The following is a 27655-nucleotide window of genomic DNA, read 5'->3' as shown; positions in this document are numbered from 1 at the left end:
ATGAAAATGAGTAAGAATGTAGCAGACATCAGAAAATTTCAAAATTATAAATAAATAAAACAAATAATTAAAAAAAGAAAATTTATAAAAAATGCAATTACTAATTTTAAAATTTTCTAATTGCGAATTTTTTTTAAATTTTATTTTATTAATTATTTACTCTATTTATTAATAATTTAAAATTTGTCTGATGTCATCTACACTCACTCTTATAAATGATACTGAAGTTAGCCGACGTCTAATAATTTTTTGATTTTTTTTTAAGCAATAAATTATAAGAAAAAAGTATTTGAAAAACTTGTACCTGTAGTTTTTAAAATTTTCTACATGTGCATATTTTTAGTTTTTGTTTTTTGTAATTGATGTGTTGATAAAAAAATCAAAAAAATTTTAATTATCTGCTAACTTCGACATCTCATAAAAGTGTTCTAAATAATTAAGTGTATCAAGTGTTTAGAAATTAAGTGAAATGAAAACCAACTCCAGCACATTGTAATCAAGGTAAATTTTTAAAAATAAATTTTATTATTTTTATTGTCTAAGCCCATAAAATTTATATTTTATACAGTAAAAACTAAAAATTATCGAAATATAATATATAATTTATTTACCACTATACTTACATATAAATACTGGTAAATCTTAATTAAATTTACTTAAAAAATATTAATATTATTAATAACAATAATAATAATCTACACGATTGACTGCGTTCATTCTTTTCGGGCAAGTTATCGTGGGATATGTAATCTTGGATAAAAATATTAAACATAATAATTAATATATTGATTGCACACGATCAATAAGTTGATTAATTAATAAATATATCGTCGTACCGATACTTCAATTAATTATTTACTTTAATAAAAATATTTAATTTATAATAACTATAAATTTATGGATACAAATCTAATAATTAAATTGCCTCAAGAATTGAGCTATTGATTGATTAATCTATCACAAGTAGATTAACAAAATTAATAATAATAACAACTAAGTACAAGCACCAGCCAATTTTTGTTTACTACTTAAACAACAAATACTGTAAGTTATTTCGCATCCCATATTTATACAATAAATCAATTAATAGTTTGTCTTATTAACAAATAAAATATGGCTCGTGGTAAAAAAAAGTTAAAGACTTTGTCGTCTGAAGACTTTTAATAAATAATTATGGCATCGAGACCTTAATTATCAGGTCTGGCCTTAATTTATCTAATAAAATATAATAATAATTAATAATATCAATAATATTTATATATATACAATTGATTAATAACAAATAATCCAAGTATTGGCGACAGTGTGATATCACAAATAAATATTATGATGACTGTGCTCAAGTTAATAAAACAAAATATATAAATAATAATAATATTTACATCAAACTAAGAGACTGACTCAAATTCGGTTGCTAAAATTTCGTATTATTCTGAGTATAAAATCGTGTAGTCGATAAATTTAAATTAAACATAAACTTCGCCGCGATTATCATCAGGCAAATTCTGTCTCGTTACATTATTAGCAGCTAAAATATTTGAATTGGTACTAGCGGGAGAGCTGATGCGTCGATGAGGCTCGTGGATCCGAGTCCTCGCGAGGTCTCTTCCAACACTTCCTGTCCTCTGTCTCCCGTCTAAATTAAGCGAATTTAATCCGCCTATAACTGGATTGACGTGTTTGTTGACGGCCGGTACACCGGGCGAGTGAGGTAACGAGTTGCTGCGATCATCTCGTAGCATATTAGCTGGAGGACAGGGTAGTGAAGTTGATCTTCTTCCTCGAGCGTCTAAATTGCTCTGCTTTTTTTGAATTTCCGACACCGGATTCACGATATAGCCACTCAGTTTATCTGGACTCATCACAATAGACGATCGCTCATTGTAAGAGTCGAATGTCGGGGTGCTTCCGTGGCTGCCACCGATTGGACTTTGACGCTCGCCGATCATCGGGGTCGAGCGGTCATTTTCCTCAGCTTGTTCGACTTCTTCATTTTGTTGCTCGACGGTAGTCGCTGTGCTCTCTGAATTTATGCTACTTCCGGCAATAGAACCTTCTTCCTCACTGCTGTTAACTTCTGTCAGTGTCGCCTCGTTGGAATTTGTCTGGACGTTATTTATCCGCGGCATTGGTGACGATGCGGTCGTCACGATACCCAACTGAGTTAATTGACTCATCGTGACGGGTGTCAGTGTCACTGGAGTCACTATTCCAGCTGAAGTCAGTGTCGGTGACAAGACAGCTTGAGCTAGCGCAGCAGTCCCACCTTTTCCCGAAGCCTGGTTGTTGGCTTCCGCTTCAGCAATTGGTGATAAAACAACGTGGACAACTGTCGGAACATCAGATGAATAAGTTCCATTCGCTGGGATAACTCCCACAACTCCAGCTCCGATGTTTGCTGCATTACTGGCAGATAGCGCCAGTCTTTGTTCACGATCTACTACTTCCTTTGTTACGTCTGGTGTTGGGATTCTCGGTCGATTCTTCAAAGATACCGGGACTGTATTTAACTTTGTCATGGTACCTAAAATAAAAAAATAAAAAATTACCATCAGCAGGAGATTAATCATAAATAAAAAATAATGAAAATTACCTTGACGACTCATACGTTGGCTACGAATGCTCTTCCTTCCTACCATCCGATCATAAAACGATGGTTTGTTATTAGAATTTGAATTATTCTGAGGTAAAACTCCATTTTCCGGACTACTGTACACACTATTGTGTCTATTTCGCGTAAAGAAACCTCCATTGCTGCTGTAAGTTGTTGAGGAACTTCTTACAGAGCCCATTCGAATGATCTGACGTTGGAGCCAATTTTTTCTGCGCTCAACCAGAGGCGTATCTACACTCTCCTACATATGAATATGTATTATTAGTAATACGTAATGTTTATTATTCATTGCCGGTTATCATAAATGCCCGAGACTTACATAATCGGCATACACGTCATCCTGATGAACTTTTCTGTGTTGATTGGCGCTGTGCATCTGTGATCCCAGCATAACATTTGCGTACAAGGCATCGCTTTCTTTAATTTTGTAGTGTTCTGCCGAGCCTTTGGGTTCTTCACGACGGTATTGTTCACTTGCAACAGTGTATGGCAAATCTTTCGGCACTACTTCGTCCCAGTATTGGTCCTTTAGGAGTTCCGGATGCTCTTCATGCATTTCGTCGACAATCATATAGCTAGCCTGTAGAAAAATATAAATTATTATGTAACCGGTCTAAATAAATATCAAAATTATAATAAAATACCTTAATATGACGGTCAATGAGCCAGTTAAGTTCAATATCATCGTCATCTTCGCCAAATGGATTTATCAATACCTCAGCAACCTTAAGCCAGCCGACGTAGAAGCAAAACTGCGGACATGAATAAAAGATAAATAAATAAAATTCCTTTTGATAATTAATTCAATTCAATAAATATACACATGAGCATTGAATCGTTGAACTATTTCATAAACTCTCGATTCAATTATGCAATTATCTCAGTCATTCATTTATTATTATTTTTTTTTTTCTATTATTTCATTGTATCAAACAATCAACGTGACCTTTTAAGCTTGACATTTAAATTTCTTGCACATGAATCTGAATTATTATTTTTTTTAAAATTATATTTTACCTGAAGTGTCGTAAATACTGGAAAATACATGTCTGGCTCTTCATATTTTCCTGCTCCCGCAGAATGAACGACAAACTGGCGACCCAGTAGCGCGGAGAAAAAGTACGCGTACAAGGACAATGTTACCACCTGTAAAATAAACAAACATATACATAAACATATATTTGTTGTTTACAAATTTAATGTTAGCTCAAGGATTAAGGATACAAGTTTCGATTTCATTAACTTCCGGGATCGATATTTTAAATGGAAACTCGATTCCTCGGGTATTTATCGAACAATAGAAGGATATCACAACCGGTCACGATTCCCCCGAGTCCACCCACGTGTATAATATTTTATTTTATTATTATTATATTATTTATTTAAACATAAACTTTCTCCTCAGGTTAGTTAACTCGTTTATCTCAAAAAATATTTACACATATGCAGAATAACAAAATAACCGTATGAGTAATGGTTAATTATTTAGCTAAGATTATTTTAAATGCGTCAATAGATGTTTGTGTCAACAGACGAATGTTTTTTTATATATATTTATACAGAGACAATGCACTGTTCACATATTTTCTTTTATTTACCGCGTGATATCGTTAATGTTCAATAAACTGTCAATTTAAATGAGTGTGAATATAGCAGACATCAGACAAATTTAAAATTACAAATAAATAGAGTAAATAATTTAAAAAATAATATTTCGAAAAAATGCACTTGATAATTATTTAATTTTTTAAATGCGCAATTTTTTTAAAATTTTATTTTTTAATTATTTACTCTATTTATTGATAATTTTAAATTTGTCTGATGTCTGCTAGATTCACATTCATTGAATATAGCCGATATCGGACAAATTTAAAATTATAAATAAATAGAGTAAATAATTTAAAAAATCATAGTTACAAAAAATGCACTCATTTATTTCAAAATTATTTAAATGCGCATTTTTTTTAAATTTAATTTTATTAATTATTTACTCTATTTATTAATAATTTAAAATTTGTCTGATGTCTGCTCCATTCGCACTCATCAATTTAATATTCTCGAGTCAAAAAAAAAAAATTACCGTCAAAATATGAGCAATAAATATACGACGATCTTAAAATAAATAAAAAATTCAATGATTAAGATGGCCTTCTGCTGGTGAATTATTTTATTATCATTATTATTATTATTATTTTTAAATATTGGATAAAATAAAGTTACTGTATAAATAACTAAATAACAACCAACAATGACAACAGAAGCGGTGTAACGTTAAAAGATACACGTGTTTATTTGGTCACGTACCAGCAGCACTCGAATTATATGCCGTCTCTTCGGCGCCTCTGAAAATAATACCACGACCCGGCTATTACATTAGGTTGGTTAGCTGATGAACAATTTGCGTTGCACAATACACGCGCACTCCACCTCCCCCTTTTGCTTGTTCTTCGTCTTTAGCTTTAGCTTCAGCTTAAGGTTTTCATATTCTTATTCGCGTAGTATAATTGTACACAAGATTTGTTACTTTTCCGGGAGAATCAAAAGAAAATAATAACTGTGATGACGACGATAATGATAAATATATATATATTTAGCGAACAATCGAGCAATTTTTATTTATTAACTGAAAATAGCTGCGGTTAAATGGACGGAAAAACCTTGAGAAAGATGTTAATAAGTTTATTATATGTTAATAATTATCAAAATATATGTACACGATGTTCGAAGCTTGATGAACGGAAGTACGTGTCACCATGCAGGTAGAAGAGGATAAAGTTGAGACAAGTTGAGACTGATTAACTGTTTTTCTAATACCTTCTTATTGTAATACGCAATATATTACAATGTAATGATGTTATATTAGTAAATACGTACATATCATTACGTAGATCATGAACTATCTAAACAATGAGCAGTAGATGCTTAGAAACAATTGATTTATTTTATTAATATTCAAATAATATTGATAGCGCGGAATAGAAACTGCGTATTTTTAAATTTACGATAAATTCAAAGGGAAAAATATTAAGCGGAAAAAAAAAGCAAATTATGTGTAATTATTTATGCACGAAAAATAGTTGTAATCAACCGATAAAGATGGTCTAATCTCAGTTGCAGTGAAGAAACGCCAATTATTTATGAATCACGTAACTAAATGACTCTTTACCAATGCGAGGAATTGTGGAAAAAAAAAAAAATGCATTTATGTTTGTGCAAGAAGTAAATATGTGAAGACACGCGGAGCCTTGATTTATGGATGAGATGAGATGAGATTCTGTTAGCGAGTTATAAGTTACAAGTGCATAGGTAACTCACCTGAGTGTAAACTAAAGGTACGCAGACAGTGTCGTAACCAATGAGAGCACCAAGACGTTTCCTGATGTCACTCAGCTCTACCAAGAGTGTCTGGACAACGTGATCACTCTCTATTAATTTCTCCTTCCTCGCACGATTTATTATGTTGGTTGCCCAGACCAAGGGCATCCAGTACTTGGACATTGCTGCTTTTTTATTCATCATCTCGAATATTTTTTTCTCCGACTCCATCATCAGACCTGGAACAATTGATTTTTTAATTCGCTGTAAATAATAACTCACTTCTCATTTTTATTTGTTCATGGGTGATAAAAATTTATTTTAAAAAAACAACAAAAGTTAATGATTTCCGTAAACGATACTGATCATTGATGCGTTCATGGATCCGTTATTCCTGGATTTACTTAACGACAGGTCAACGTTTCCTCTATACTCAATTCTCATTCTTTCGTTCAATATCTATATATACATACATGTGTGTTATCGCTTACATCTCTTCCTGTTTTACATTTTGAGCAGTAACCGCAGACGCTAATTTTCATGTGCTCATTTTCGCGTTTACCAGGGTACCAGCATCATCTTTACACTCTTAATTATTATTATTATCATGATGCCTGTCGTTGAATTAAACCGTTGACGGTATTTTTGACTGCAGCCCATTATTCAATGTGGGTTGGCTGTAAGAAAGTACAGAGCTGAATGTACGTAGCGAAGGAGGATAAGAAGAGTTCAAGGAACCCGGTGGTCCTTGTCGAGTGTGCAAGGTCGTCGTGAAAGTAAAAAATAAGTTTCAGCTCAAAGCTCATTCTTTCTTTGTATCTTTCTTTCGGTAAAAAATTTATACCGACTCCCTTTCTTTTATATTTTTTTCATTTATTTGATTTTTAAATTCCTTTATTTGTCGTCTGAAGACGAAAAATAAAAAATATAAATGAGAATGGAAACCAGTCTCCTCGATGGTGCACCGCACGAATTCTTAACTGTTCAAATGTATGCTAATTTTATTGTGCATGTATAAAATTTACCTTTAATCAGTCAGAAAATTAAATAGATATTTTTATTTATTATTAATTATTATTATTCGTGAGATGATGTCGTTAAATTTAATGAAATAATTATGCTACGGTTTAAATAAAAGTCTTTAGGAACGAATCGTTTGTAATAAAACGTTTTAATAAAAAGTAAAAACACTTAAGGAATTGGCGCCAGTGAAAACTCGCGATGACTGTGATTAGGAAATATCACCGCGTAATTAGAAGTCCGTAAAACAATTGAATTGAATCAATTCGATTCGCGCATTCCCGATGCGTTTTGTTTCTCAATTGACTGGTTTATTTTTTTCCCAGTACTGCCAAGGAGAAAATTAAAAACTTATCACGAGGGAAATTGAAAGCTATTGTCAAACAATAATAAAATGACAAAATAACAATTATTGGATAACAAATACTACTTGCTCGGGTAATTCTATTTGTTTTACACACGTGTTACAATAGATAGATCAATTGCAGCCTAATAGATCTGCGGGATCAGGCCAATGAACTTATCATCGCACTGTCACGGATTTAATTCGCGTTTCATTAAATAAAATCCTCATAACAAGTCAAAGCACACAATCACGGGCTGATATTATTCACAAACATGCAAACATATATAACAGCAGAAATCGCAACTTAAGTCTGCAAATCGTCGGTTCTTGGTCTGCTCCGTCGATCGTCTTCGCGTTTAGCATTTTAAATTAGTTTTCGCTTTTGCGAAACGTCCAAGGGCTTTTTCAAGGCCGGCTGGAGTTTACGAAAAATTTCCGGTAGCTAAAATTATTTTTTTATTAAAATTTATCGAGTAGAACATAAATTTTAATTGGCTGAAAATTTATTTTTGAATTTCGATTGAGAATACCAAGAGATCCTGCAGACAGTTTATCAGCCGGCCTTTACATGTTTGAAATAAATGATAAAAATTATACTTTTAAAGCATTAAAAAAATAGATTTATTGAAGAACGATTAAATTACTAAGTTTTTTAATGTCCTCGAGTAATGCCAACGCCTTTATCGACCTTCTTCAAGGCCGTAAGATCATGGGCAATTTTACGCTCTCACTTTGCATCATCATCATCACCATTATCATCATCATCATCGTCATCATTTCTCTCGAGCATTAGTTTAGTTTTTCCCCTCATATCAATTTATTTAAAAATAAAGTAAGAAATGAAAATGACGATGCAAAGCCACTCCCGATACATCTTTCATATTACCCATAAAACGGACGCGATTACTTTCTTGTTCACGCTTGCCATATTCTCAGAGAGTTTAAATAATCATGGAGAAACTCGCGCTGTCGACAATTTGTGCTAAATATAGAGGTGGGCGCATAAGAAATCTTACTGATGCGCGTGCCGATTTTGATATTTTTTATACATAAACTTGCAAAATTACTATAATCCTATCAAGTACGCAAGCAAAATTGTACAGCAAATAGCAAAGACTGTGATCCATCAAAGCATGAAACTATTCCTAATGCGACTGTAAATTTGTTACAGTAAAAATAGCAATAAATTTTTATGCCGCGAACTGACGTCCGTCAGTTAGTCCATTCGCCGGTAATAGTTACCAACAGATAATGATGATTATAAGATCATATAAGACCTGATGACTTCTGGAAAACCTCATAAATTCTCTGAATACTTTTATACCAGCAAACTAATGAAACGTGACGATAGATTGACTTTTAACCGATTATCCAACACATTTTTGAACAAAGCGACGTCAAATTAAAGGCAGATTATTTATGTGTAATTAAAATGTGTTAAAGAAACTCATAACAAACACAATAATAATAAAATAATAATTATATTGTAGTTATAATTAATTTAAATAAAAAAAATGTAAAAGAACGTGTCAAATGGACCGTGAACAGACAGTTTAACAACGGTAATTAGTGTTCCTAGAATAGAACGGAGATTTTACTGTAGTATTAATATATTTCCTTAAGGTAAAAAGGAACTAGAAGAACCGTGCGATAGTCTGGCGCCATAAAGTAAATTATCGATTGCCACTAAGGAGCGTTTAGACTTTAGACTATCAACATATCTACTGTGTAGCGTGTTGTGTGTTATGTTAAATTGCATGGGTGAGCTACGTCGGGAGAGAAGAAATTTAATATATATATATTATACATATATCTATATATTTAATGTACGTAAGAAGGTACGTGTACCTGATGATGGCGTATAATTAACGGCAAACTACACACGACAGGGATATAGAGACAGTACAGAGACTTGTGAGTAGTCTTAATACAAGTCTGTGTACTCTGATGGCCACTGATTTTATTTTATTTTTTTTTATCCTTATAATACGTCCGAGTCTTGTAAATAGTATCTGAGTTTACTGCCACTGAGTCACAAAAAAGACGACGGAGATAACGTCAGTAAAAAATAACAGTGTGAGGATAAAACTCATCGTAGTGGTGATGATGATTATGATGATCGGTACACTTATGCTGTATATCTGGCGCCGGCGGGAAAATTGTCGATCACCCTTTGAGAATTTCGACTTGTTGTATTATATCGCGGTCTTTATCTAGTAAATAAAACCGGGAAAACGGTAAAATTTTATCTACTGTATAATTATCAATGACTTTAATCTTGAGTCTGCGTGATCAGTCGATGAAATTTATAAAAAAACAGAATAACATTCCATCAAAATAGCATTTCAAATGATTTAAAGCAAAAAACAATCCTTGAAATACGACAAATGCTACACAGTAGGCATTTATTTAAAGTTTAAGTTACAGAGTTGAAGCAAAACTTGTATAACTCATATATTATATATTTATAAATAGCAGTATATCGATATTGATAGTTAATAATATAGATTTAATTTAATTACAGTATCCATAAATAGATCGTAAAGTGTTATTTTCTCTAAAACGAATAAATAAATGAGGAAAAGGAAGAGAGCTGTTTCTAAATAGAGAATTACTATCGATTTTGCCGGTAGTTTGACGTCACCACACGATCAATCGCGATCTCAATCAATACCACTCCTCGATCTATCTATCACGAGCGTATCGGTTTAATTCCTCAAGTTTATTCATGCAAGTTTAAGCTAAATATTTTTATTGCTATACAAGTAAAAGCTATTACTTTAATATGCAAACTCAAAACCAGTCATCACTTTTTAAAAATATAAATACCACTGATACGAGATTATGATTTATTATCTCTCACGTGCTTTTCTTTATTAACGTATTAGTGGCATTAGTAATTATACACATATATAAATATTTAAGTATGAATCAGCCTGGAGACAGCCTCGTTTAATTCCCGCGAATTGTTTATTGTAATTGGACTTGACCCTCTTGATATAATTACCACAACTTAAACAGTTGCATTGTACTTTTTTTATCAATTTAATTCTTTGAATTATTAATCATAGATTCACGTGGCGTGTCACACTTGTACTGATTCTGTAATATATTAATGACCATTTAAGTCATAAAGACCGCAGCTAGCGATTGTTTATTAAAATAAAATCGTTGAATATTGAGCCGCGGAATCGGCAAGTATTTTATTTAAGTCGACGGGATTAAATTTAATACGGATCTTCTATGGATTCACTTGCGGTTTGGTATACACTAGAGGAATGCACTCATGGAAGATGCATGTCTCATGTTCCTTGAAAGGTGTGCTCTGTATAGGCTCCAGTCTCTGAGGACTCCCTTGGTAATTTCTTGTCACAGGTTGAGTCTTATTTTCCATCGTTTATCGTCATCTACAGTCCGTCGTCTCGTTCTACCTCATCGAATAAATATATATATACCCAAGACACAATACATTCAGAAATTACGGCGTTAACGAGAAGAAAGAAAAGCACATAGTGGATGTATGAAGAGAGTAGAATCGACAGAGTTGACGATCGTTCGTGCCTGGCACGACAATATCTACAACTTCTTTGTCTTCCTCTTCTTCTTTTTCTTCTTCCTCTCTTTCAATCTCTCAAGTATTCGCTATTTTACGTTACTCAGAATCGTCAAGAAAATTCGCTCATATTTTTTTTTTTTTTTTTTATATAAAACTTATTTCCAATTACCAAAAAAATTATCACTAATTTTAAATTTAAATACGTACCTGAAGATCGGAACGTTTTTCGTGAAACGAAAATAAAAAACAAAACGAAAAGAAAAAAAATCTACTGGATCTAAATTTTTGGAATGTCTCGCATACGCACTAATATGTCAGCCGGAAATTGCAGGCCACTCCTAACTACCCCTTCAGCAGTCAAATTTCATAAATTTTTCATTTTCGTTGTGTGAAAAACGTTCCGTTCTTCAGGTACATATTTAAATTGTGGATTTAATTTTTCGAACTTACCGACATCTACAATATGTTGGAGGGTAGGAAAGCGTCTTTTTACCCTCAATGAAATTCTTTGGAGTGTAATAACGTAAGCAAGTACTGCATACCTTACAATGTTACGTCTCATTAATCGTCCTCTCTCGTCCTAAAAATAAAAAATTTAAAAAATGATTTAATTCACGAATTCAAATTCAAAATAAAAAAAATATTCAGTGGAATTATTTCTTAATGATAAGAATTGACTCCCATTTCGGACATTCCTTTATATAATTAACATACAAAGTAAATCAGGTGTTTAAAAATAAAATAAACAGATTGATTACACCGGGCAGCGTTTTGCAATCGCACATAAAACACATATGCATTCTCAAAGAATTTAAACAAACACGTGCGTCCTTAGAATAATAATTTATCAGGAAATCTAGTACGTTTCCAAATAATTTAAAATACAGTAGTATAAATAACACACAAGTTTAACGATTAATAGCTATTTGCTTTTACTTGCAACTTAAATTCACACGGCCGTGTTGTTGCTGTACAAAAACAGTTTCACCCGTTTCGTCTTCCATTCCCTTCCCTTCTCTTCCCTTCCCTTCCCTTTCTGCGGCAGTAGCACACACACCGGACTCTCCTAATCCTATAATTCTCCTTTCCCTTTCGCCATCAGCAGGAAAGTCGAAGCATGTTCACAACTCTACAGTAAAAGACACATACTAGTGTAAAAATACCCGACTGCTAGCCAATAATTCTACTTGAGACCATTCTCTATCATTAATATGGTCGATACGTTCCTGCTTAGTTGTCTTTCTTTCGTTATATATATAGAAATACATTAGCTCTTGACGGGATCCACAGCAACAAGTAAGAGTAGGAGGTAAAAGCTCACATACGGATTGGGTCAGCCAAAGATTTAAACCCCGAATCCTTACAAAAGGTTTCAATTTTTTATTTTTTGATCCTCGTCTCCTGCGGTTCTTAGAATCCTTGCAGAACATCTCAAGACGTTTTAATATTTTATTTAATATACCGCGATGAAAAAAAAAACAATAATCCTCTAATTTATTAGCAATTTTTCAAATTTTTTTTCGTCACAATTGAATTCATGGGTAAAGGGAGTGGCGTACGATCCAAAGATACTGTCTATCACCTACTCGTTAACGTTAACGACATTAAAAGGTGTCATGGTAAAAAGTCATCAGGCTAATGAGAGCTATGCAATAACTCAAACGTCTTCCATTTAAATTTTCCATCTTTCACAATCGTTAAATTTTTATTCACTTTTTTTTTACCAATACTTGTCTAAAACTAATTTATAACAGACCACACAGTAAAAAACGAATCGTCAAAGTGTAAAAAAAAAGCGTAGGTTAAAATTTAACACACGGTATTTATCTTGTTTGAACTGTCGCAATCGATTGATTTTTTAACATACAAAAATGTTATCTTATTCGAAAGTAACACTTTTTATATGTTATTGTCAAATCAACACACAAAATATGTTAAAAATAATGTCGACCATCACAAAAGAATTCTTGGAAAATTTTTACTTTTAACATATGCGTATGTAACTTTTTTTAACACTCACAACATGTTAAAATAACACATAAATAAGTGTAAAACGTTTGTTTTACACATGATATATGTTGATTTTGACGGGTCCTTTTTTACTGTGCATATATCATAATAAAATTGAGATTTAATATTATAAATATTAATAACTTACGTTTCCAGGAATGGCTGCACTGATAAAGAGAGCCAGGTTGTCTGGCCAGGGTAGGAGTTTGTATTGGTCCCACCATCGCTTCACTACAAGACTTACGTAGAACCCCAGCACAAAGGACATCGGTATGGATTCGCTCGAGTTGCCGAAATAGTAACGTACCTTTTCGAATATCCTATTAATAGTTAAATTATTATTATTATTATTATTAATTATTATTGATGATGACAAGTCTAAGAAAAATGACCGAGGACTTGTATGTAGTTTTTTTGAGGACACGATTATTGGTAGCATGTGCGCTTTTAAGTAGATCAAGGCAATAGCTGCATACAGAAAATACTCAAGTTTTAAGTACGTTCACGTACTTATAGGTGGGCGATATAATTGATTTTTATTTTTATTTTTATTTATTTCAATTCAATTGTCATCTTCTCTCACGATTTTTTTATTGTAATCGCGCATTCGTGAACAAGGTCTCGAATAATTGTTAATTACTATGGGTACTGTACCTTTGTTGTTCTTCGTTGAGGACATATCTGTAAGTTAAATTGATCAGGTAGTACAGAAAGAGGTAGACCAGAAGTTCCCGCCATATTAACTTGTAGACAGACCCTCGCCATCTGCAATTTTAAAAAAAAATTAATTATTATTTTCGCGTGAAAAATTGATTTTATAAATCGTTTGCAATAATTTATTGTTTATATAAGTAATTATTTTTTTTATTATAAATTATGACTTTCACGTGGACCGGAACTGATTTATGGTAATCCGATAAAGAGAATCAGCTTGAGGCATTTTAATAAAAAAAAAAAAAAATGAGTTGAAGAAGCGGCTTTGTCAATATTACTAGTTTACTCAGAGGTCGACCACTTTAATATCACACGCGTATTAATACCCATCTCATCATGGACACGTGGGAAAAAATAATTATCAGTTTATTTTTTAAATACGCATTAAATAATATATTTTTGTTTGAATATTTTATTTAAAAATTCATTTGAAAGTAAGAGTTTTTAAAAATCATTCCGTGTTTTCGATGTTTAAAAAAAATATAGCGGAATTAAAACGTCCACCGGATGTCCGGCGTATTATGTATGTTTATCAGTCGAAACCCTAATGATTTATTTTATAAAAAATTTCATTCTAATCATCAGTAATTTATAATTAATTTCAAAATTTATTAAACATAAAAATATTTTTTTCCTCTCTTATGAAATGCAAATTAAACGTCAAATTTTTTATATACGCTGACGTTTAGTTAAAAAATATCATCACAAAAAATTAATATTTAATCAGCGAAAGTAAACCACTTTGCTGTTAATTTTGACGTTTTATTTTTTTTCGCAATTATTCAATTTACAATAATAATAATAATTACTATCATTATTATTATGATTTAAAAAAAAAAAAATAAAAATAAAACAAGCATGACAGCATTAATAAAAAAAATCTGTCTATCGGTTGACCCTGCGGGCCAGCCCCAAAACTTCCCGCTGTTTTCGAGCTCCTTGAGCTCGAAAACATTGTTGTAATACATTTTCGAGCTCTTCGAGCTCCTTGAGCTCGAAAACATTGTTGTGAGTACATTTTCGAGCTCTTCGAGCTCGAAAATACTATTGTATCCCATTCTTTTCGAAAAAAACCGTTTTTAGCATTTCTTTCTCCCACGATATCTCACGAACGAATGAACCGATTTTGATGGTTGAGGCGGCAATCGACGCGTTTTATTGAGTTCTAGAGCTGAGTAGATTTTGAAGTTGATCGTATGAGTCGTTTCTGAGAAATCAATAAAAAACTAAAATAAAAAAAAATTTTTAATTCTTATTCTTTGTATAACTTGTAAACTACATGACCGATTTACCCCAAAATCTAATCAAGACTAAGTTTTGGTGAGCTCTTTCGATCGCCACCAAGTACGTTCAAATCGGTTCATCCGTTCCAAAGATATCGTCGGACAAAAAAAAGTTCACACACACACACACACACACACACACACACACACACACACGGACGTCCACCCGGGAATAGTCAGAATAGTTTCCTAGGACCTCAAAACGTCGACATCTGATGAAAACTCGATTTTCGAAAATCGAACCGAAACCAATAACTTCCCTTTTTTGAAAATTTGCAATTTTCTTAGCGGGAAGTTAAAAAATTTATAGACTCAGAGTAACAACTTAAATATAATCTGTTTTAAATTTAGTGATTACACTTAAATATATATATTATATATTTTCTTGTCAACTAATTTTAACTTATCTGTGACAAAAAGCCTTGAAATAAAATGCCAGGTACATTAGTAAAAACAAAACGTTAATAAAAAAAAAATGAAAAAAAAAGATGAATGTAATCGCGTAATCGCGAGTATAAAATCCGTTGATTACGTTTTTAAATTTTATGTCAGTGGGTCAGAGTATGGTGTAGAGACTTTGTATTGTAAAATGATTTTCACGCATCTGCACACAGGATCAATCAGAGTACTCGTTCGTACTTAAAAGTACTAAACTACACGTGATTGTTATATATATTTACAAAAAAATATATATATATGTGGATCAGTAAATGCAGACTTGTTACACTATTGGTACTAGTGTAGTTCAGATTGCAGCGTTCACTTACGCCACGTAGCTAATATTCACGCGCATTCTATCAGCTCAACGACCTTCGATACGGTTTTACGATACTAGTTTTAATATTGAAATAACTAGTAGCACTTTTACTAACTACCGTATAAACATATTAAACCACCCGCATGCAGATGAATTTTTTTTCTAGATAAATTAGTTGAGATAATTAACAGTCGCGGTTTTATAAAAGTCGTAACAAGTGGAAGGAAAAATGGTTTTTAAATAATAATGGTAATTTCTCAATTATTGTTGACTAAGGATTATTATGTGCGATACAAAGGAGACGGTTACGGAAATTTACGGATGCATGACGATGATAATGAGTCAAGTCAAAACAAGCGTGAAGCTTCACACTCTTTTAAATGATATGAGAATGTAATGAAAACCGCGACATTGTCTTTGAAAAAATACATCATTGGTTTCTCGGATGAAAAATTTTTTTTTTACTCAATGACGAAATAAAAAAATTTTTAGTTTCTTGGTAAGAATTTATCGAATCGCATATAAATTTTGATTTAAGATTCAATAAATTATTGCAAATGTCGCAAGATTTATTCGAATTAATTGACACAAAAGTTATGAAAAACTTTTTTGTGGAAGGGTTCATAAATAATTATAATTTAAGAAATTATGAAATCAATCGGGTTGATATTTTGAGTTTTAATCAATTAAAAAAAAAATGTATTTCAAAATAATTTGACTGACTGCTTTTGACATTTATTTGAATTGGTCGAAAATTTTAATTTTCACGTAGAAAATTAATTACTGATGTACCTATAAAATATTCAGAAATTATAGCCAAGATTTCGGAAAAAAACTATAGAAAAAAAATTGTTCCTATACCAAGTATGAAATTTTTTTCAAAACTACATGTGTTAGAAATTTGAAATACAGCGGTCATTAAATTTCAAAACTTATTTTGACTTTGAAAAAATTCTTTTAAAGATAAACAACTCATTTTGAAATTTAACAATTTTATTATGAAATTTCGACATTATTTTTACTCGTGATTTGATATTTCGAAATTTTTTTTATAGTTTTTGATCTGTAGCCTCAGAAATAATTTATAACATTTTCTGAGAACGTCAGTGATTATTAGCTTACGTAAAATTTAACAGATTTTTACGATTCTAAATGTAATCACACGCGATAATTTTGTAATAAAAATTACTTAAAATGTTCAAACCATTAAGTAGTAAACATAAATTTTTACTAAACACATGGTAAAAATTTAAATATTAGTTCGATGTCTTCAGAGCATCAATTTGTGAATAATTTTTACTAGAAAAATTTCTATGTTCGTTTCAAATCAATATCTAAAAATTTAAATCACATTTATTTGAAATTGTATCCAAATTAAAATATGAACCAACCCCTTCCCAAAATTATTACGATTTTTTCTCCAAAAATTTCCATTTACCCAAACTCTGAATAAAAACCCGTGAAGTAAAATTACAAATTAAACGAGGAAGTATAATGAAACACTTGCTTATAATATCGCGTCAGAATGTTGAATATTTCAGAAATATGACTCACTGTATAACAGCAGCGACAGCAGTATCGTTTGTATGCATAAATTAATATTAAAACTGAACTTTCCGGAAAAACTCTTATCTTAGACATTGACGGTAATTAAACATAATATTTATCGCGATTTAAATGATAATCAAATAACTAATTAACCTTGGATCATCTTCAGATAAAATTACCAACAATAAAAAATTCTCCCCGTTCTTATGTCCCCAGCAAATTATAAATTATAAATTATAAATCATAAATCGAATATTTCATAAGCCAGCGATAAGATCGCGACAAAGTGCCTCATTGAATTGAATAAATTCAAACACGCGTCAAATTAATTATAAAGAATAATCACTGATAAGAAAGTTATAGCGTGACGTAGTTAAAAGCTCGTATGTTAGCTTTACATTATTTGTTTGACAAGTAAAAATAAAGGGAACGAATACTTGAGACCCGACGTCCTTCAACCGACCTGCAGAGAAATGAGGAAATAAGAGCATAGTTTGTATTAAAACTTGCGGTAGGTAACGGACGTATTGCGTGTGCCAATTCATGCACCCTCTTATGTATAGATATATATATATTAGGGTGATTCATTTTAGACCAACATTTTTTTTTTTCAAGTCCCACTCAAAAATCTTGTAGCATATAAAAAATAAAAAATTCTCACAAAATTTGAGCTCTTAATTTCAATTTTTAGAGGTCTCTCAACGAATTTTTAGTTTTTCCATTTAAATAACACGGGAAAACTTTTTTTTTTTATTTTTTGCTTCCGCATCTCATCAAGAAATTTTTTTTTTTGAAATATCATGCTGACGTTCTTATAGTCAACTAAATGCTCTGCAAAAAAGTTCATTGAGTCGAGTCTGTAAGTGCAATATCTCCATCATAATTCACGTTACAAATTGTGATTTTTGTGGGAATTCGATTTTAATGCACTTAGAAACGAAACTATTGGTGATAGACAAAAAGTTTAAATGGCAATTTTGTAGGTTATTCAATACTCTAAAATAATGCCCCCATGAATATCTCTGTACCACCAATAGTTTAGCCTCCAGACGCTTCAAAGTCTAATTTTTTTCAAAAATATGCTTTTAACGCACTTAGAAACGAAACTAATGGTGATAGACAAAAAGTTTAAATGGCAATTTTGTCGGTTATTCAATACTCTAAAATAATGCCGTTATGACTATTTCTGTTCCACCAATAGTTTAGCTTCCAGACGCTCTTAAACTTAAAATTCTCTGTGAAAATTTGCGCAAAACAAAATTTTTTCGCAAGTATAATAATTACTTAAATTTTTTGAAAATATACTGTAATAATCAACAAAAGTATTTTATTTTGGTGAATTTGTACAGAAAATGACAAACTTCTGTTTGGAGTCACTTATTATTTTAACTTATGAGCAATTATATAATTACAATTTAAATATAGTGGAAACCTAAACATGCAAACATTCAAATAACCTTCTCAATAAGACAATTCATAGATAAATTCAGAAAAATATAGATAGCCCGAGCAATGATATAATTGCTCATAAGTTAAAATAATAAGTGACTCCAAACAGAAGTTTGATATTTTCTGTACACATTTACCAAAATAAAATACTTTTGTTGATTATTACAGTATATTTTTAAAAAATTTGAGTAATTATTATAATTGCGAAAAAATTTTGTTTTGCGCAATATATTCAAAGAGAATTTTAAGTTTAGGAGCGTCTGGAAGCTAAACTATTGGTGGAACAGAAATAGTCATAACGGCATTATTTTAGAGTATTGAATAACCGACAAAATTGCCATTTAAACTTTTTGTCTATCACCATTAGTTTCGTTTCTAAGTGCGTTAAAAGCATATTTTTGAAAAAAATTAGACTTTGAAGCGTCTGGAGGCTAAACTATTGGTGGTACATAGATATTCATCATGGCATTATTTTAGAGTATTGAATAACCGACAAAATTGTCATTTAAACTTTTTGTCTATCACCATTAGTTTCGTTTCTAAGTGCATTAAAAGCATATTTTAGAAAAAAATTGGACTTTGAGAGCGTCTGGAGGCTAAACTATTAGTGGTACAGAGATATTCATGGGGGCATTATTTTAGAGTATTGAATAACCTACAAAATTGCCATTTAAACTTTTTGTCTTTCACCATTAGTTTCGTTTCTAAGTGCATTAAAAGCATATTTTTGAAAAAATTGAGCTTTGAGAGCGTCTGGAGGCTAAACTATTGGTGGTACAGAGATATTCATGGGGGCATTATTTTAGAGTATTGAATAACCTACAAAATTGCCATTTAAACTTTTTGTCTATCACCAATAGTTTCGTTTCTAAGTGCATTAAAATCGAATTCCCACAAAAATCACAATTTGTAACGTGAATTATGATGGAGATATTGCACTTACAGACTCGACTCAATGAACTTTTTTGCAGAGCATTTAGTCGACTATAAGAACGTCAGCATGATATTTCAAAAAAAAAATTTCTTGATGAGATGCGGAAGCAAAAAATGAAAAAAAAAAGTTTTCCCGTGTTATTTAAATGGAAAAACTAAAAATTCGTTGAGAGACCTCTAAAAATTGAAATTAAGAGCTCAAATTTTGTGAGAATTTTTTATTTTTTATATGCTACAAGATTTTTGAGTGGGACTTGAGAAAAAAAAATGTTGGTCTAAAATGAATCACCCTAATATATATATATATATATATATTTATTTATTTTATATAAATAAAAAAGCACATGATGACTGATGATTCTCATCATGTGTAATGCGCAGTATATATAACCCACCATTCACTTATTTACACACTCAGACTTTGGGGGATTCCCAAGAAATAAACTTTCATCGTTTATATATTTACATAATTTATATTTATTTAATGACCTCTCAATAATTCCGTTATCGTTTCACTCGATTATGTCACTCCCCATTGCTACACTGAAAAAAATAATCGCTAGCTGCTAGCGATTTTTTTCGTTAGCAGCTAGCGATTTTTAATCGTTAGCTGCAAGCGATTATTTCGCTAGCGGCTAGCGATTTTTTCTTTAGCAGCTAGCGATTTTTAATCGTTAGCTGCAAGCGATTATTTCGCTAGCGGCTAGCGATTTTTTCTTTAGCAGCTAGCGATTAAAAATCGCTTGCTGCAAGCGATTATTTCGCTAGCTGCTAGCGATTTTTTCGCTAGCAGGTAGCGATTAAAAATCGCTTGCTGGAAGCGATTTTTTCGCTAGCTGGAAGCGATTTTTTCTTTAGCAGGGAGCGATTAAAAATCGCTTGCTGGAAGCGATTTTTTCGCTAGCTGGAAGCGATTTTTTCGCTAGCTGGAAGCGATTTTTTCGCTAGCTGGAAGCGATTTTTTCTTTAGCAGGGAGCAATTAAAAATACTATTTTTATCAGTTAAATAAATTTATAAATATACATATTCATATATAAATATATATTTATATATTCATATATATATATATATATATATATAAATATATATATAAATATATATATATATATAAATATATATATATATATATATATATATATATATATATATATATATATATATATATATATATATATATATATATATATATATATATATATATATATATATATATATATATATATATATATGTATATATATAAATATATATATATATATATATATATATTTATATATATATATTTATATATATATATTTATATATATATATTTATATATATATATATATATATATATATATATGTATATATATAAATATATATATATATATATATATATTTATATATATATATTTATATATATATATTTATATATATATATTTATATATATATATATATATATATATATATATATATATATATATATACATATATTCATATATATATATATATTTTAATGATAAAAACAGTATTTTTAATCGCTCCCTGCTAAAGAAAAAATCGCTTCCAGCTAGCGAAAAAATCGCTTCCAGCAAGCGATTTTTAATCGCTACCTGCTAGCGAAAAAATCGCTAGCAGCTAGCGAAATAATCGCTTGCAGCAAGCGATTTTTAATCGCTAGCTGCTAAAGAAAAAATCGCTAGCCGCTAGCGAAATAATCGCTTGCAGCTAACGATTAAAAATCGCTAGCTGCTAAAGAAAAAATCGCTAGCCGCTAGCGAAATAATCGCTTGCAGCTATCGATTAAAAATCGCTAGCTGCTAGCGAAAAAAATCGCTAGCAGCTAGCGATTATTTTTTTCAGTGTAATAATCTCCATTTTATTATACATATATATGCATTGATATTTATATAAATGAGACATTTATCGCGACTTCGGTTATTAGCAGTAATAAAACGCGAATTGAGTAGACGTCATTGAAGGGAAAAGGTGAAGTAAAATAAAAAAAAACTGGGCCTGACAAAATGGCGCAGAGTAACGGTCCATCGGTCAAGGCTCGTCAAGGTCTCGTGGGCTTGATCTTCAAGTATGTCTCTCTTTTTTATCCTCAATTCTTTCACTTTTTTATTAACGTCAAGTCTTAGGCGTCGTGGCAATCTCCAGCCCGTCTCATCTTTTTATTATTTTCTTAGATCTGTAGCTCAGAGTAGAGCCTAACAAGAAAATATAGAATAGAGTAAAGGGTAAAAAAATATTAATCAGAAACAGTAACGGATTGTCCGTAAAAAGAAATCCGGTGTTTTGTTACAAAGTCTACTACTCGAGTCTAGAAATTTCTAAAATAGAATTAATAAAAATTTCCACAAAGTTTTTTTCATTAATTGCATGCGGCACGCGAGAGATTAATAATTTTTATCACCGACAATCATAAAAAAAAATGTTAAAAAAAAAATAGCAATAGCCGGTACGTAACGATTAGAATTTTTAGGCGAGTGACAAACATATTGATTAAGATATTTCAATTGACAGTGACACGATTACGAGGTTAACCTTGACGATGTATATTATTGCATGTATAAATTTCTTAAACAACTGCGTAACGCATATAATATTGTAATTGAGTCTTTCGAGGATCCAGGACATTATTGTGATTCTCGGCAATATCTTTTTATCGAAGGACGTAAGCAAACGTTGAGATAATTGTTTACAATACAATTTACTTAAATGAAAATAAAAACGTCCTCGTTTAGTTCGCATACATTAGACTAGACTAGACTAGACAAGACAATCTTCATCTTCATCTTCATCTTCATCTCCATCTCCATCTCAATCTTCATCTTGATCCCGCTCCTCTCGACGCCGGTGTAACTACCGTACAAAGTATCAGTAATTAATAATAAAATCTATAAAAGGTACCGATGCGATTAATCGTCTCTGTAACCGCCCCCAGCAGGGCCATAGAGCCTCAAGTTGAATTAAATTGATTGACTTCTTCCTTGTGATTTAGACGTATGATTACTATCAGAAGCTTTGAATTAACTGATCCGACATGATTAGATGCCAGTAAACATATATTTACAAGCAAGTAACATGGCTGTGTTACTAAATTACAATCACGGCCTCAGTGATTCAAAGAAAATTGACTAATTGCCAAAAGCCATGAAATTGTTAATCGATAAATCCCATGACAGGCATTACATTAGATCATCTAATTTGCAGTAGATTTACTGCAGTAGCTAGACTATGAACAAGATAACAGAGCTGATGGCAAGGCCACTCTATACAAAAAGGTTGCATAACGTAAGCAGTGTCAGTCACGCTTCGTGGAGCGATGCCACGCCGTTCGTCCTCACTTTATTCGATTACTATTACCATGCAGATCCTTAACCAAATTTTTTTTTATTTATATTTATTTATTTATTTATACTTTGTGCAGGCGATAAACAAATATTTACCACCCGTCCATTACTACTTAATTCATATATATTTATAAGACACAAAACGAGTATAATAATTATTTATTTCCACGCGCAATTTCAAGTCTTCACTGTTAAAAATAATTTGAAAATTACAATACAAAAAGAATTGAATTTTTATAACTAGATATTGGAATTGTATTTTCAATAAAAAAAGCTTTAAATTTTATATACGTAATTTAATAATCAAGCTGGTATTCAAAATTAAGAAAAAAAAAAAGAATTTTAATAAACGTATTGAAAATTTATACTTGATTTTTAAATTTTCAAAGCAAGTATTGAAAATTCTAAAATATATATTGAATTTTAATAATTCTGTTTGAAATTTCATAATACTTATTTTAAAATTCAAAAAAAAGTATTTGAAAATCCAAAGTGTTAATTTGAAAATTCAAAAACGTGTATTTTAAATTCTATATGAAATTAGTAATGAAATTTCAAGCACAAATGTATGTGTTTATTGCGTTATATACAATCTTTGAAAATTCAAACAATTTTTAACTTCCCGCTAAGAAAATTGAAAATTTTTTAAAATTCGGGAAATTATTGTTTTCGGTCCGATTTACGAAAATCGAATTTTCATCAGATGTCGACGTTTTGAGGTCCTAGGAAACTATTCTGACTAATTTCACGATGATGTCCGAGTGTATGTATGTATGTATGTATGTATGTATGTATGTATGTATGTATGTGCGTACGTACGTATGTAAATACCTGTATCTTTTGAACGGATGAACCGATTTTGAACTTTGAGGTGTCATTCGACGCGGCTTGTCAATATCTTGAAGCTGTGAGAAATTGAGCTTGATCGGTAGGGCTCGTTCAAAGATATTCCAGAAATAAAATTTTTTCAAAAATGTTTTTTCTTATAACTTTTAATGTGCTTGATGGATTGATTCCAAAATCGACTGGGCTCTAAAGCTTTATAAGCCGCGTCGAATGCCACCTCAACCATCAAAATCAGTTTATTCGTTCAAGAGAAACCGTTGTCGAAAGAATTAAAAAAAAATTTTGCATACAAAAGTATTTTCGAGCTCGAAGAGCTCGAAAATGTATTCACAATAGTGTTTTCGAGGTTCTTGAGCTCGAAAACAGCGGGAAGTTTTAGGGCTGGCCCGCAGGGTCAACTGATAGACCGATTTTTTTTACAGTGTTCGAGTCGGAATGAAACGTGAAAATGCATAAGAATGTTATTTATTTTTTTTCTTTTTTTTTTTAAATTCAAATCATGAAATTTTTTCGGCCCGAGAGAGATTTTTAGGACAATGAGTGATCGAAGCATGGGTTTAAAGGAAGTGAATGGATTGTCTGTCGATGACTGTCGTATTGAATGTGCTCTAATATAAAACTGTGAATCGGTCTGTAGACACGTGCGTATTGACACTGTAAAATAAAATAAAATAAAATCCAAGCAAGACTACGTGCGATTGCAAGTTGAAGACGGATTGTTGTATCAGGTCAGACTCGTATCGAGTTTCTAGGCGATTCGGTAGCGACATAGCGGCACCATACGTTATTTTATGTGTACCTTCTCTGTACACCGGGAATCCGCGCGTGCACGTCTGTTACTATACTCGGTACCACTTTAGTCCTCAGGCCTCTACTCAGGCAGCCTGGAATCTGTGTCAAGCGTTCACTAATAACTAAAACGACTGATGATGATTAATTCGAGATCCTAGTCTATAAACTCTTCGACACTACAGACTTATTCTAATTAATCTTTAAATAATTTAAAACTCCGTTACTTTCATTTGCTAAAATTAGAATACACATTTTTTTACCATCATCATCATCATCAATAACTTAATAATTATAAGTATATACAATTAACATTTAAATATATAAATTCACATAACGTGTAAAACCGGAAAATAATAGTAATAACAACTTTCCTCATAATAGTCCTATTCGCGGATAAGATTTTCTATTCTTGGACTAGAAGCCATTTATTTATAGACTCAAAGTATGTGTGATATGTGTGCTGTGTGTGTGCACCTGACTTACGCTCGTTTTCCACAACATGTAATGTAGCGAACGACATAAACTCCCACGTAAAAGTCATAGAGTAAAAGAGGATCAAAGAGACACGATACACAACTTAGCAGGTATACCCGAGTCGAGAATGTTTAATTAATTAATTAATTAAACATGATCCGTGCGTTTATCGATAACATTCGGTAGGCTTTGATCTCAATCAAAAGAAATAAAGTAAAAACTTTAACATTGAACGTCGTTGGGCAGTGAAAGAGTAAATAGTATGTATATAAATATGTAGATATAAATAAATGTATACTATAAGTCTATAAATCTATCTTTGCTAACTTGATTAATATAAACTTTTATTCTTATTGTTATTCTCGCTATTTTATTTGCATAAGAGTCTACTCGTCGGGGCACTTGACTCACGCGATCTGTTTGCACAAGTGATGTTACACGTTAATCCATCTTATTCTCACGACTCATCAGACTTTTATCGTTATTTAACAATTTCAGACCTCAACCTTACGGTTAATCTGTTAATTGTGACATGTAACTCTATAAACTTTTATTAAACTCGAATAGAGTTTACATTTTTTTCGGTGAAAGTCTTCGGTCTGGGCCCCAAAGCCTTAAGACATTTATTACATTTTTTTATTCTCGTATCATAATCTCGACAATTCATTTAATACAACAACAATAACGACTTGTAATTAACTGTCGACACGGAAAGTGATGAGTAGCAATAATTAATAAAAAAAATAAATAAATAAATACATTTTTTTTTAAATATATTGTTTTCAATGACGCAACGCGGCACCTCTGACTCCAGGTTTAAATATCTTGAAATCAAGGATTCTTTGAATTGTTAATTATTTTAGCTGATTATCAATCGGCGATCACAATTTTCTTGTTATTATTAACATTTCCTTGGACAATCAATTTAAATCCACAATATTTTTAAAAAAAATTTATTTTTCTTTGGTTAATTTATCTTTTAATCATTTTTTTAACGACTTGAAGCTTAAAAATATATACAATCGTTATCATATTTATAAACATTTAAAGCTGATGAACTTGACAGTTTTACGACGGCTCGTTATTTTATTTTTTTATGTTTTTCAACACTCACACGATTGACAACGTTCTACATAATTTTTATTATGCAACTGTAATAATACTAATTATTACTATTATTTGTCGGATGAAATTTAAAAAAATTCATTTAATAGACATTTTAAAAATCAAAGTTGATAAGGTCATTGCCATTGACACACTCGATTTTATTTAACCAGTGACTTAATGTCGCAACTAAATAAATCTGTAATGTAAGCGCTTTCTAAATAAAATTAAAATTAACAATTCGAATTTTTAAAAAAACTAGTTTAATAAATTTATATATATCTACATATGTATATATGTATATTTACATACATATATAGTTCAACGTAAAAGTAAAATTGAATAGAGCATTTTAAAATCTAAATTAAAAAAAAAAAAAAAAGTGTAATGCAAGTGATTGTTTTGTCAGCTTTACAACACGCGGAAAATAATCTCGTTTGGTAGCCGGTGTTCGCCATCATCAGTAAAGAACGAGTCGAAAGTTTAAAAGAGTTATTGCACAATCGCGCTCGCAATATCGCAATTTCTCGCCGCCCACACCGCATTGTACCCCTTGGTATATAGAGAGTAGAGTTTTTTAAAATTTAAACGAGAAAATATAAAATATATCAAGGCATAAATAAAATATGAAAGACATAAAAAATATCGTCAATTAATTCAGCAGACATTGGATCGGCGAGGATCGATTATGATCGTGTATGTCGCGAATGTTTTTGCGTCATTGTAACAAAAACCGAGTGAACATCCAAGGCTCATATTAATGCAGTGTCAGCTGATCGATTGATCAACATACATTCACATATGCAACACGCACACTAAACATTTTATAAAAATAATAATTAAGTAAAAGAATAATGAATACATTATTTATGAATAGTTGTACTGATATTAATAATAATAATTATAAATTTCCACTCACTTGCGGAGTATTCTCCAGAAACAGCCAAAGCTGGATCCGTTTGGTACTTCGCTAGCGTAGGATATGGTCATTTCCCGGTCGAACGGTCCAACGACGCACCCCTTCCTCCTTCCGAGCACTTAAATAACCGATACCTATTTTAAATTATTTTAAAATATACAACAACTATATTCTGCCCCGTTTTAATATCTAATGACCGTCGAAAATCGGGGACTATATCACTGGGCATAGATGCCACTGATCAGTTTCGAGTGGTATCAGGACTTTAAGACAACAAAGTCCTGGTACTGGTGATGGATGTGGATGGTAAAGTGGTTTATTGTCATTTGGGACAAAAAGTAACCCAGCGCGAGAGACCGAACAAACACGTACGACTACCCGCGAATCACTAACAACCAGATGACTGAGGTGTGTACTGTCTACTGACTGAGCTCCACTGCCTGCACGATAAACCAGCGAGTGTCGAGTGTGGAGAACGGGCCCCACTGCCACCACCATCCTGCGAGCAGGTACGTAGGAGCAACACCAGAGACCCTGAAAAATATTATCTCCGTTTACATATTTTTTATACTCGTTTATCTCTTTTTTTATCGGTAGAACCACCATGACTTACCTGTTTAGGGTCTCTTCTCTTTT

At 31.5% G+C, this 27655-nt stretch overlaps 1 protein-coding gene across 1 annotated transcript; it reads right to left on the bottom strand.

Annotated features, from left to right (window-relative positions):
- Positions 1-510: 510 nt before the first annotated feature.
- LOC130673665 (uncharacterized) lies at positions 511-27470 on the bottom strand. Its single transcript, XM_057478778.1, has 10 exons — positions 27020-27470; positions 13516-13626; positions 13010-13181; positions 11302-11431; positions 5930-6168; positions 3632-3760; positions 3259-3366; positions 2934-3194; positions 2594-2855; positions 511-2524 (listed from the first exon to the last, which is right to left on the bottom strand). The coding sequence occupies exons 1-10, from the start codon at positions 27088-27090 to the stop codon at positions 1467-1469; spliced, it is 2541 nt and encodes an 846-aa protein (XP_057334761.1). The 5' UTR covers positions 27091-27470; the 3' UTR covers positions 511-1466.
- Positions 27471-27655: the final 185 nt, after the last annotated feature.

The sequence above is a fragment of the Microplitis mediator genome, chromosome 8, assembly GCF_029852145.1.
Source record: "Microplitis mediator isolate UGA2020A chromosome 8, iyMicMedi2.1, whole genome shotgun sequence".
Taxonomy (NCBI): Eukaryota; Metazoa; Arthropoda; class Insecta; order Hymenoptera; family Braconidae; genus Microplitis; species Microplitis mediator.
This window is presented reverse-complemented; position numbering and strand designations above follow the sequence as displayed.

Excerpts from the sequence above, each read along its gene's own strand:
- LOC130673665 (XM_057478778.1), bottom strand. The coding sequence starts at position 27,090 with ATGACCATATCCTACGCTAGCGAAGTACCAAACGGATCCAGCTTTGGC. Across the intron at positions 13,182-13,515 it reads CTCAACGAAGAACAACAAAG|GATATTCGAAAAGGTACGTT; the intron begins GTACAGTACCCA and ends AACTATTAATAG. Across the intron at positions 3,367-3,631 it reads CAGTATTTACGACACTTCAG|TTTTGCTTCTACGTCGGCTG; the intron begins GTAAAATATAAT and ends TCATGTCCGCAG.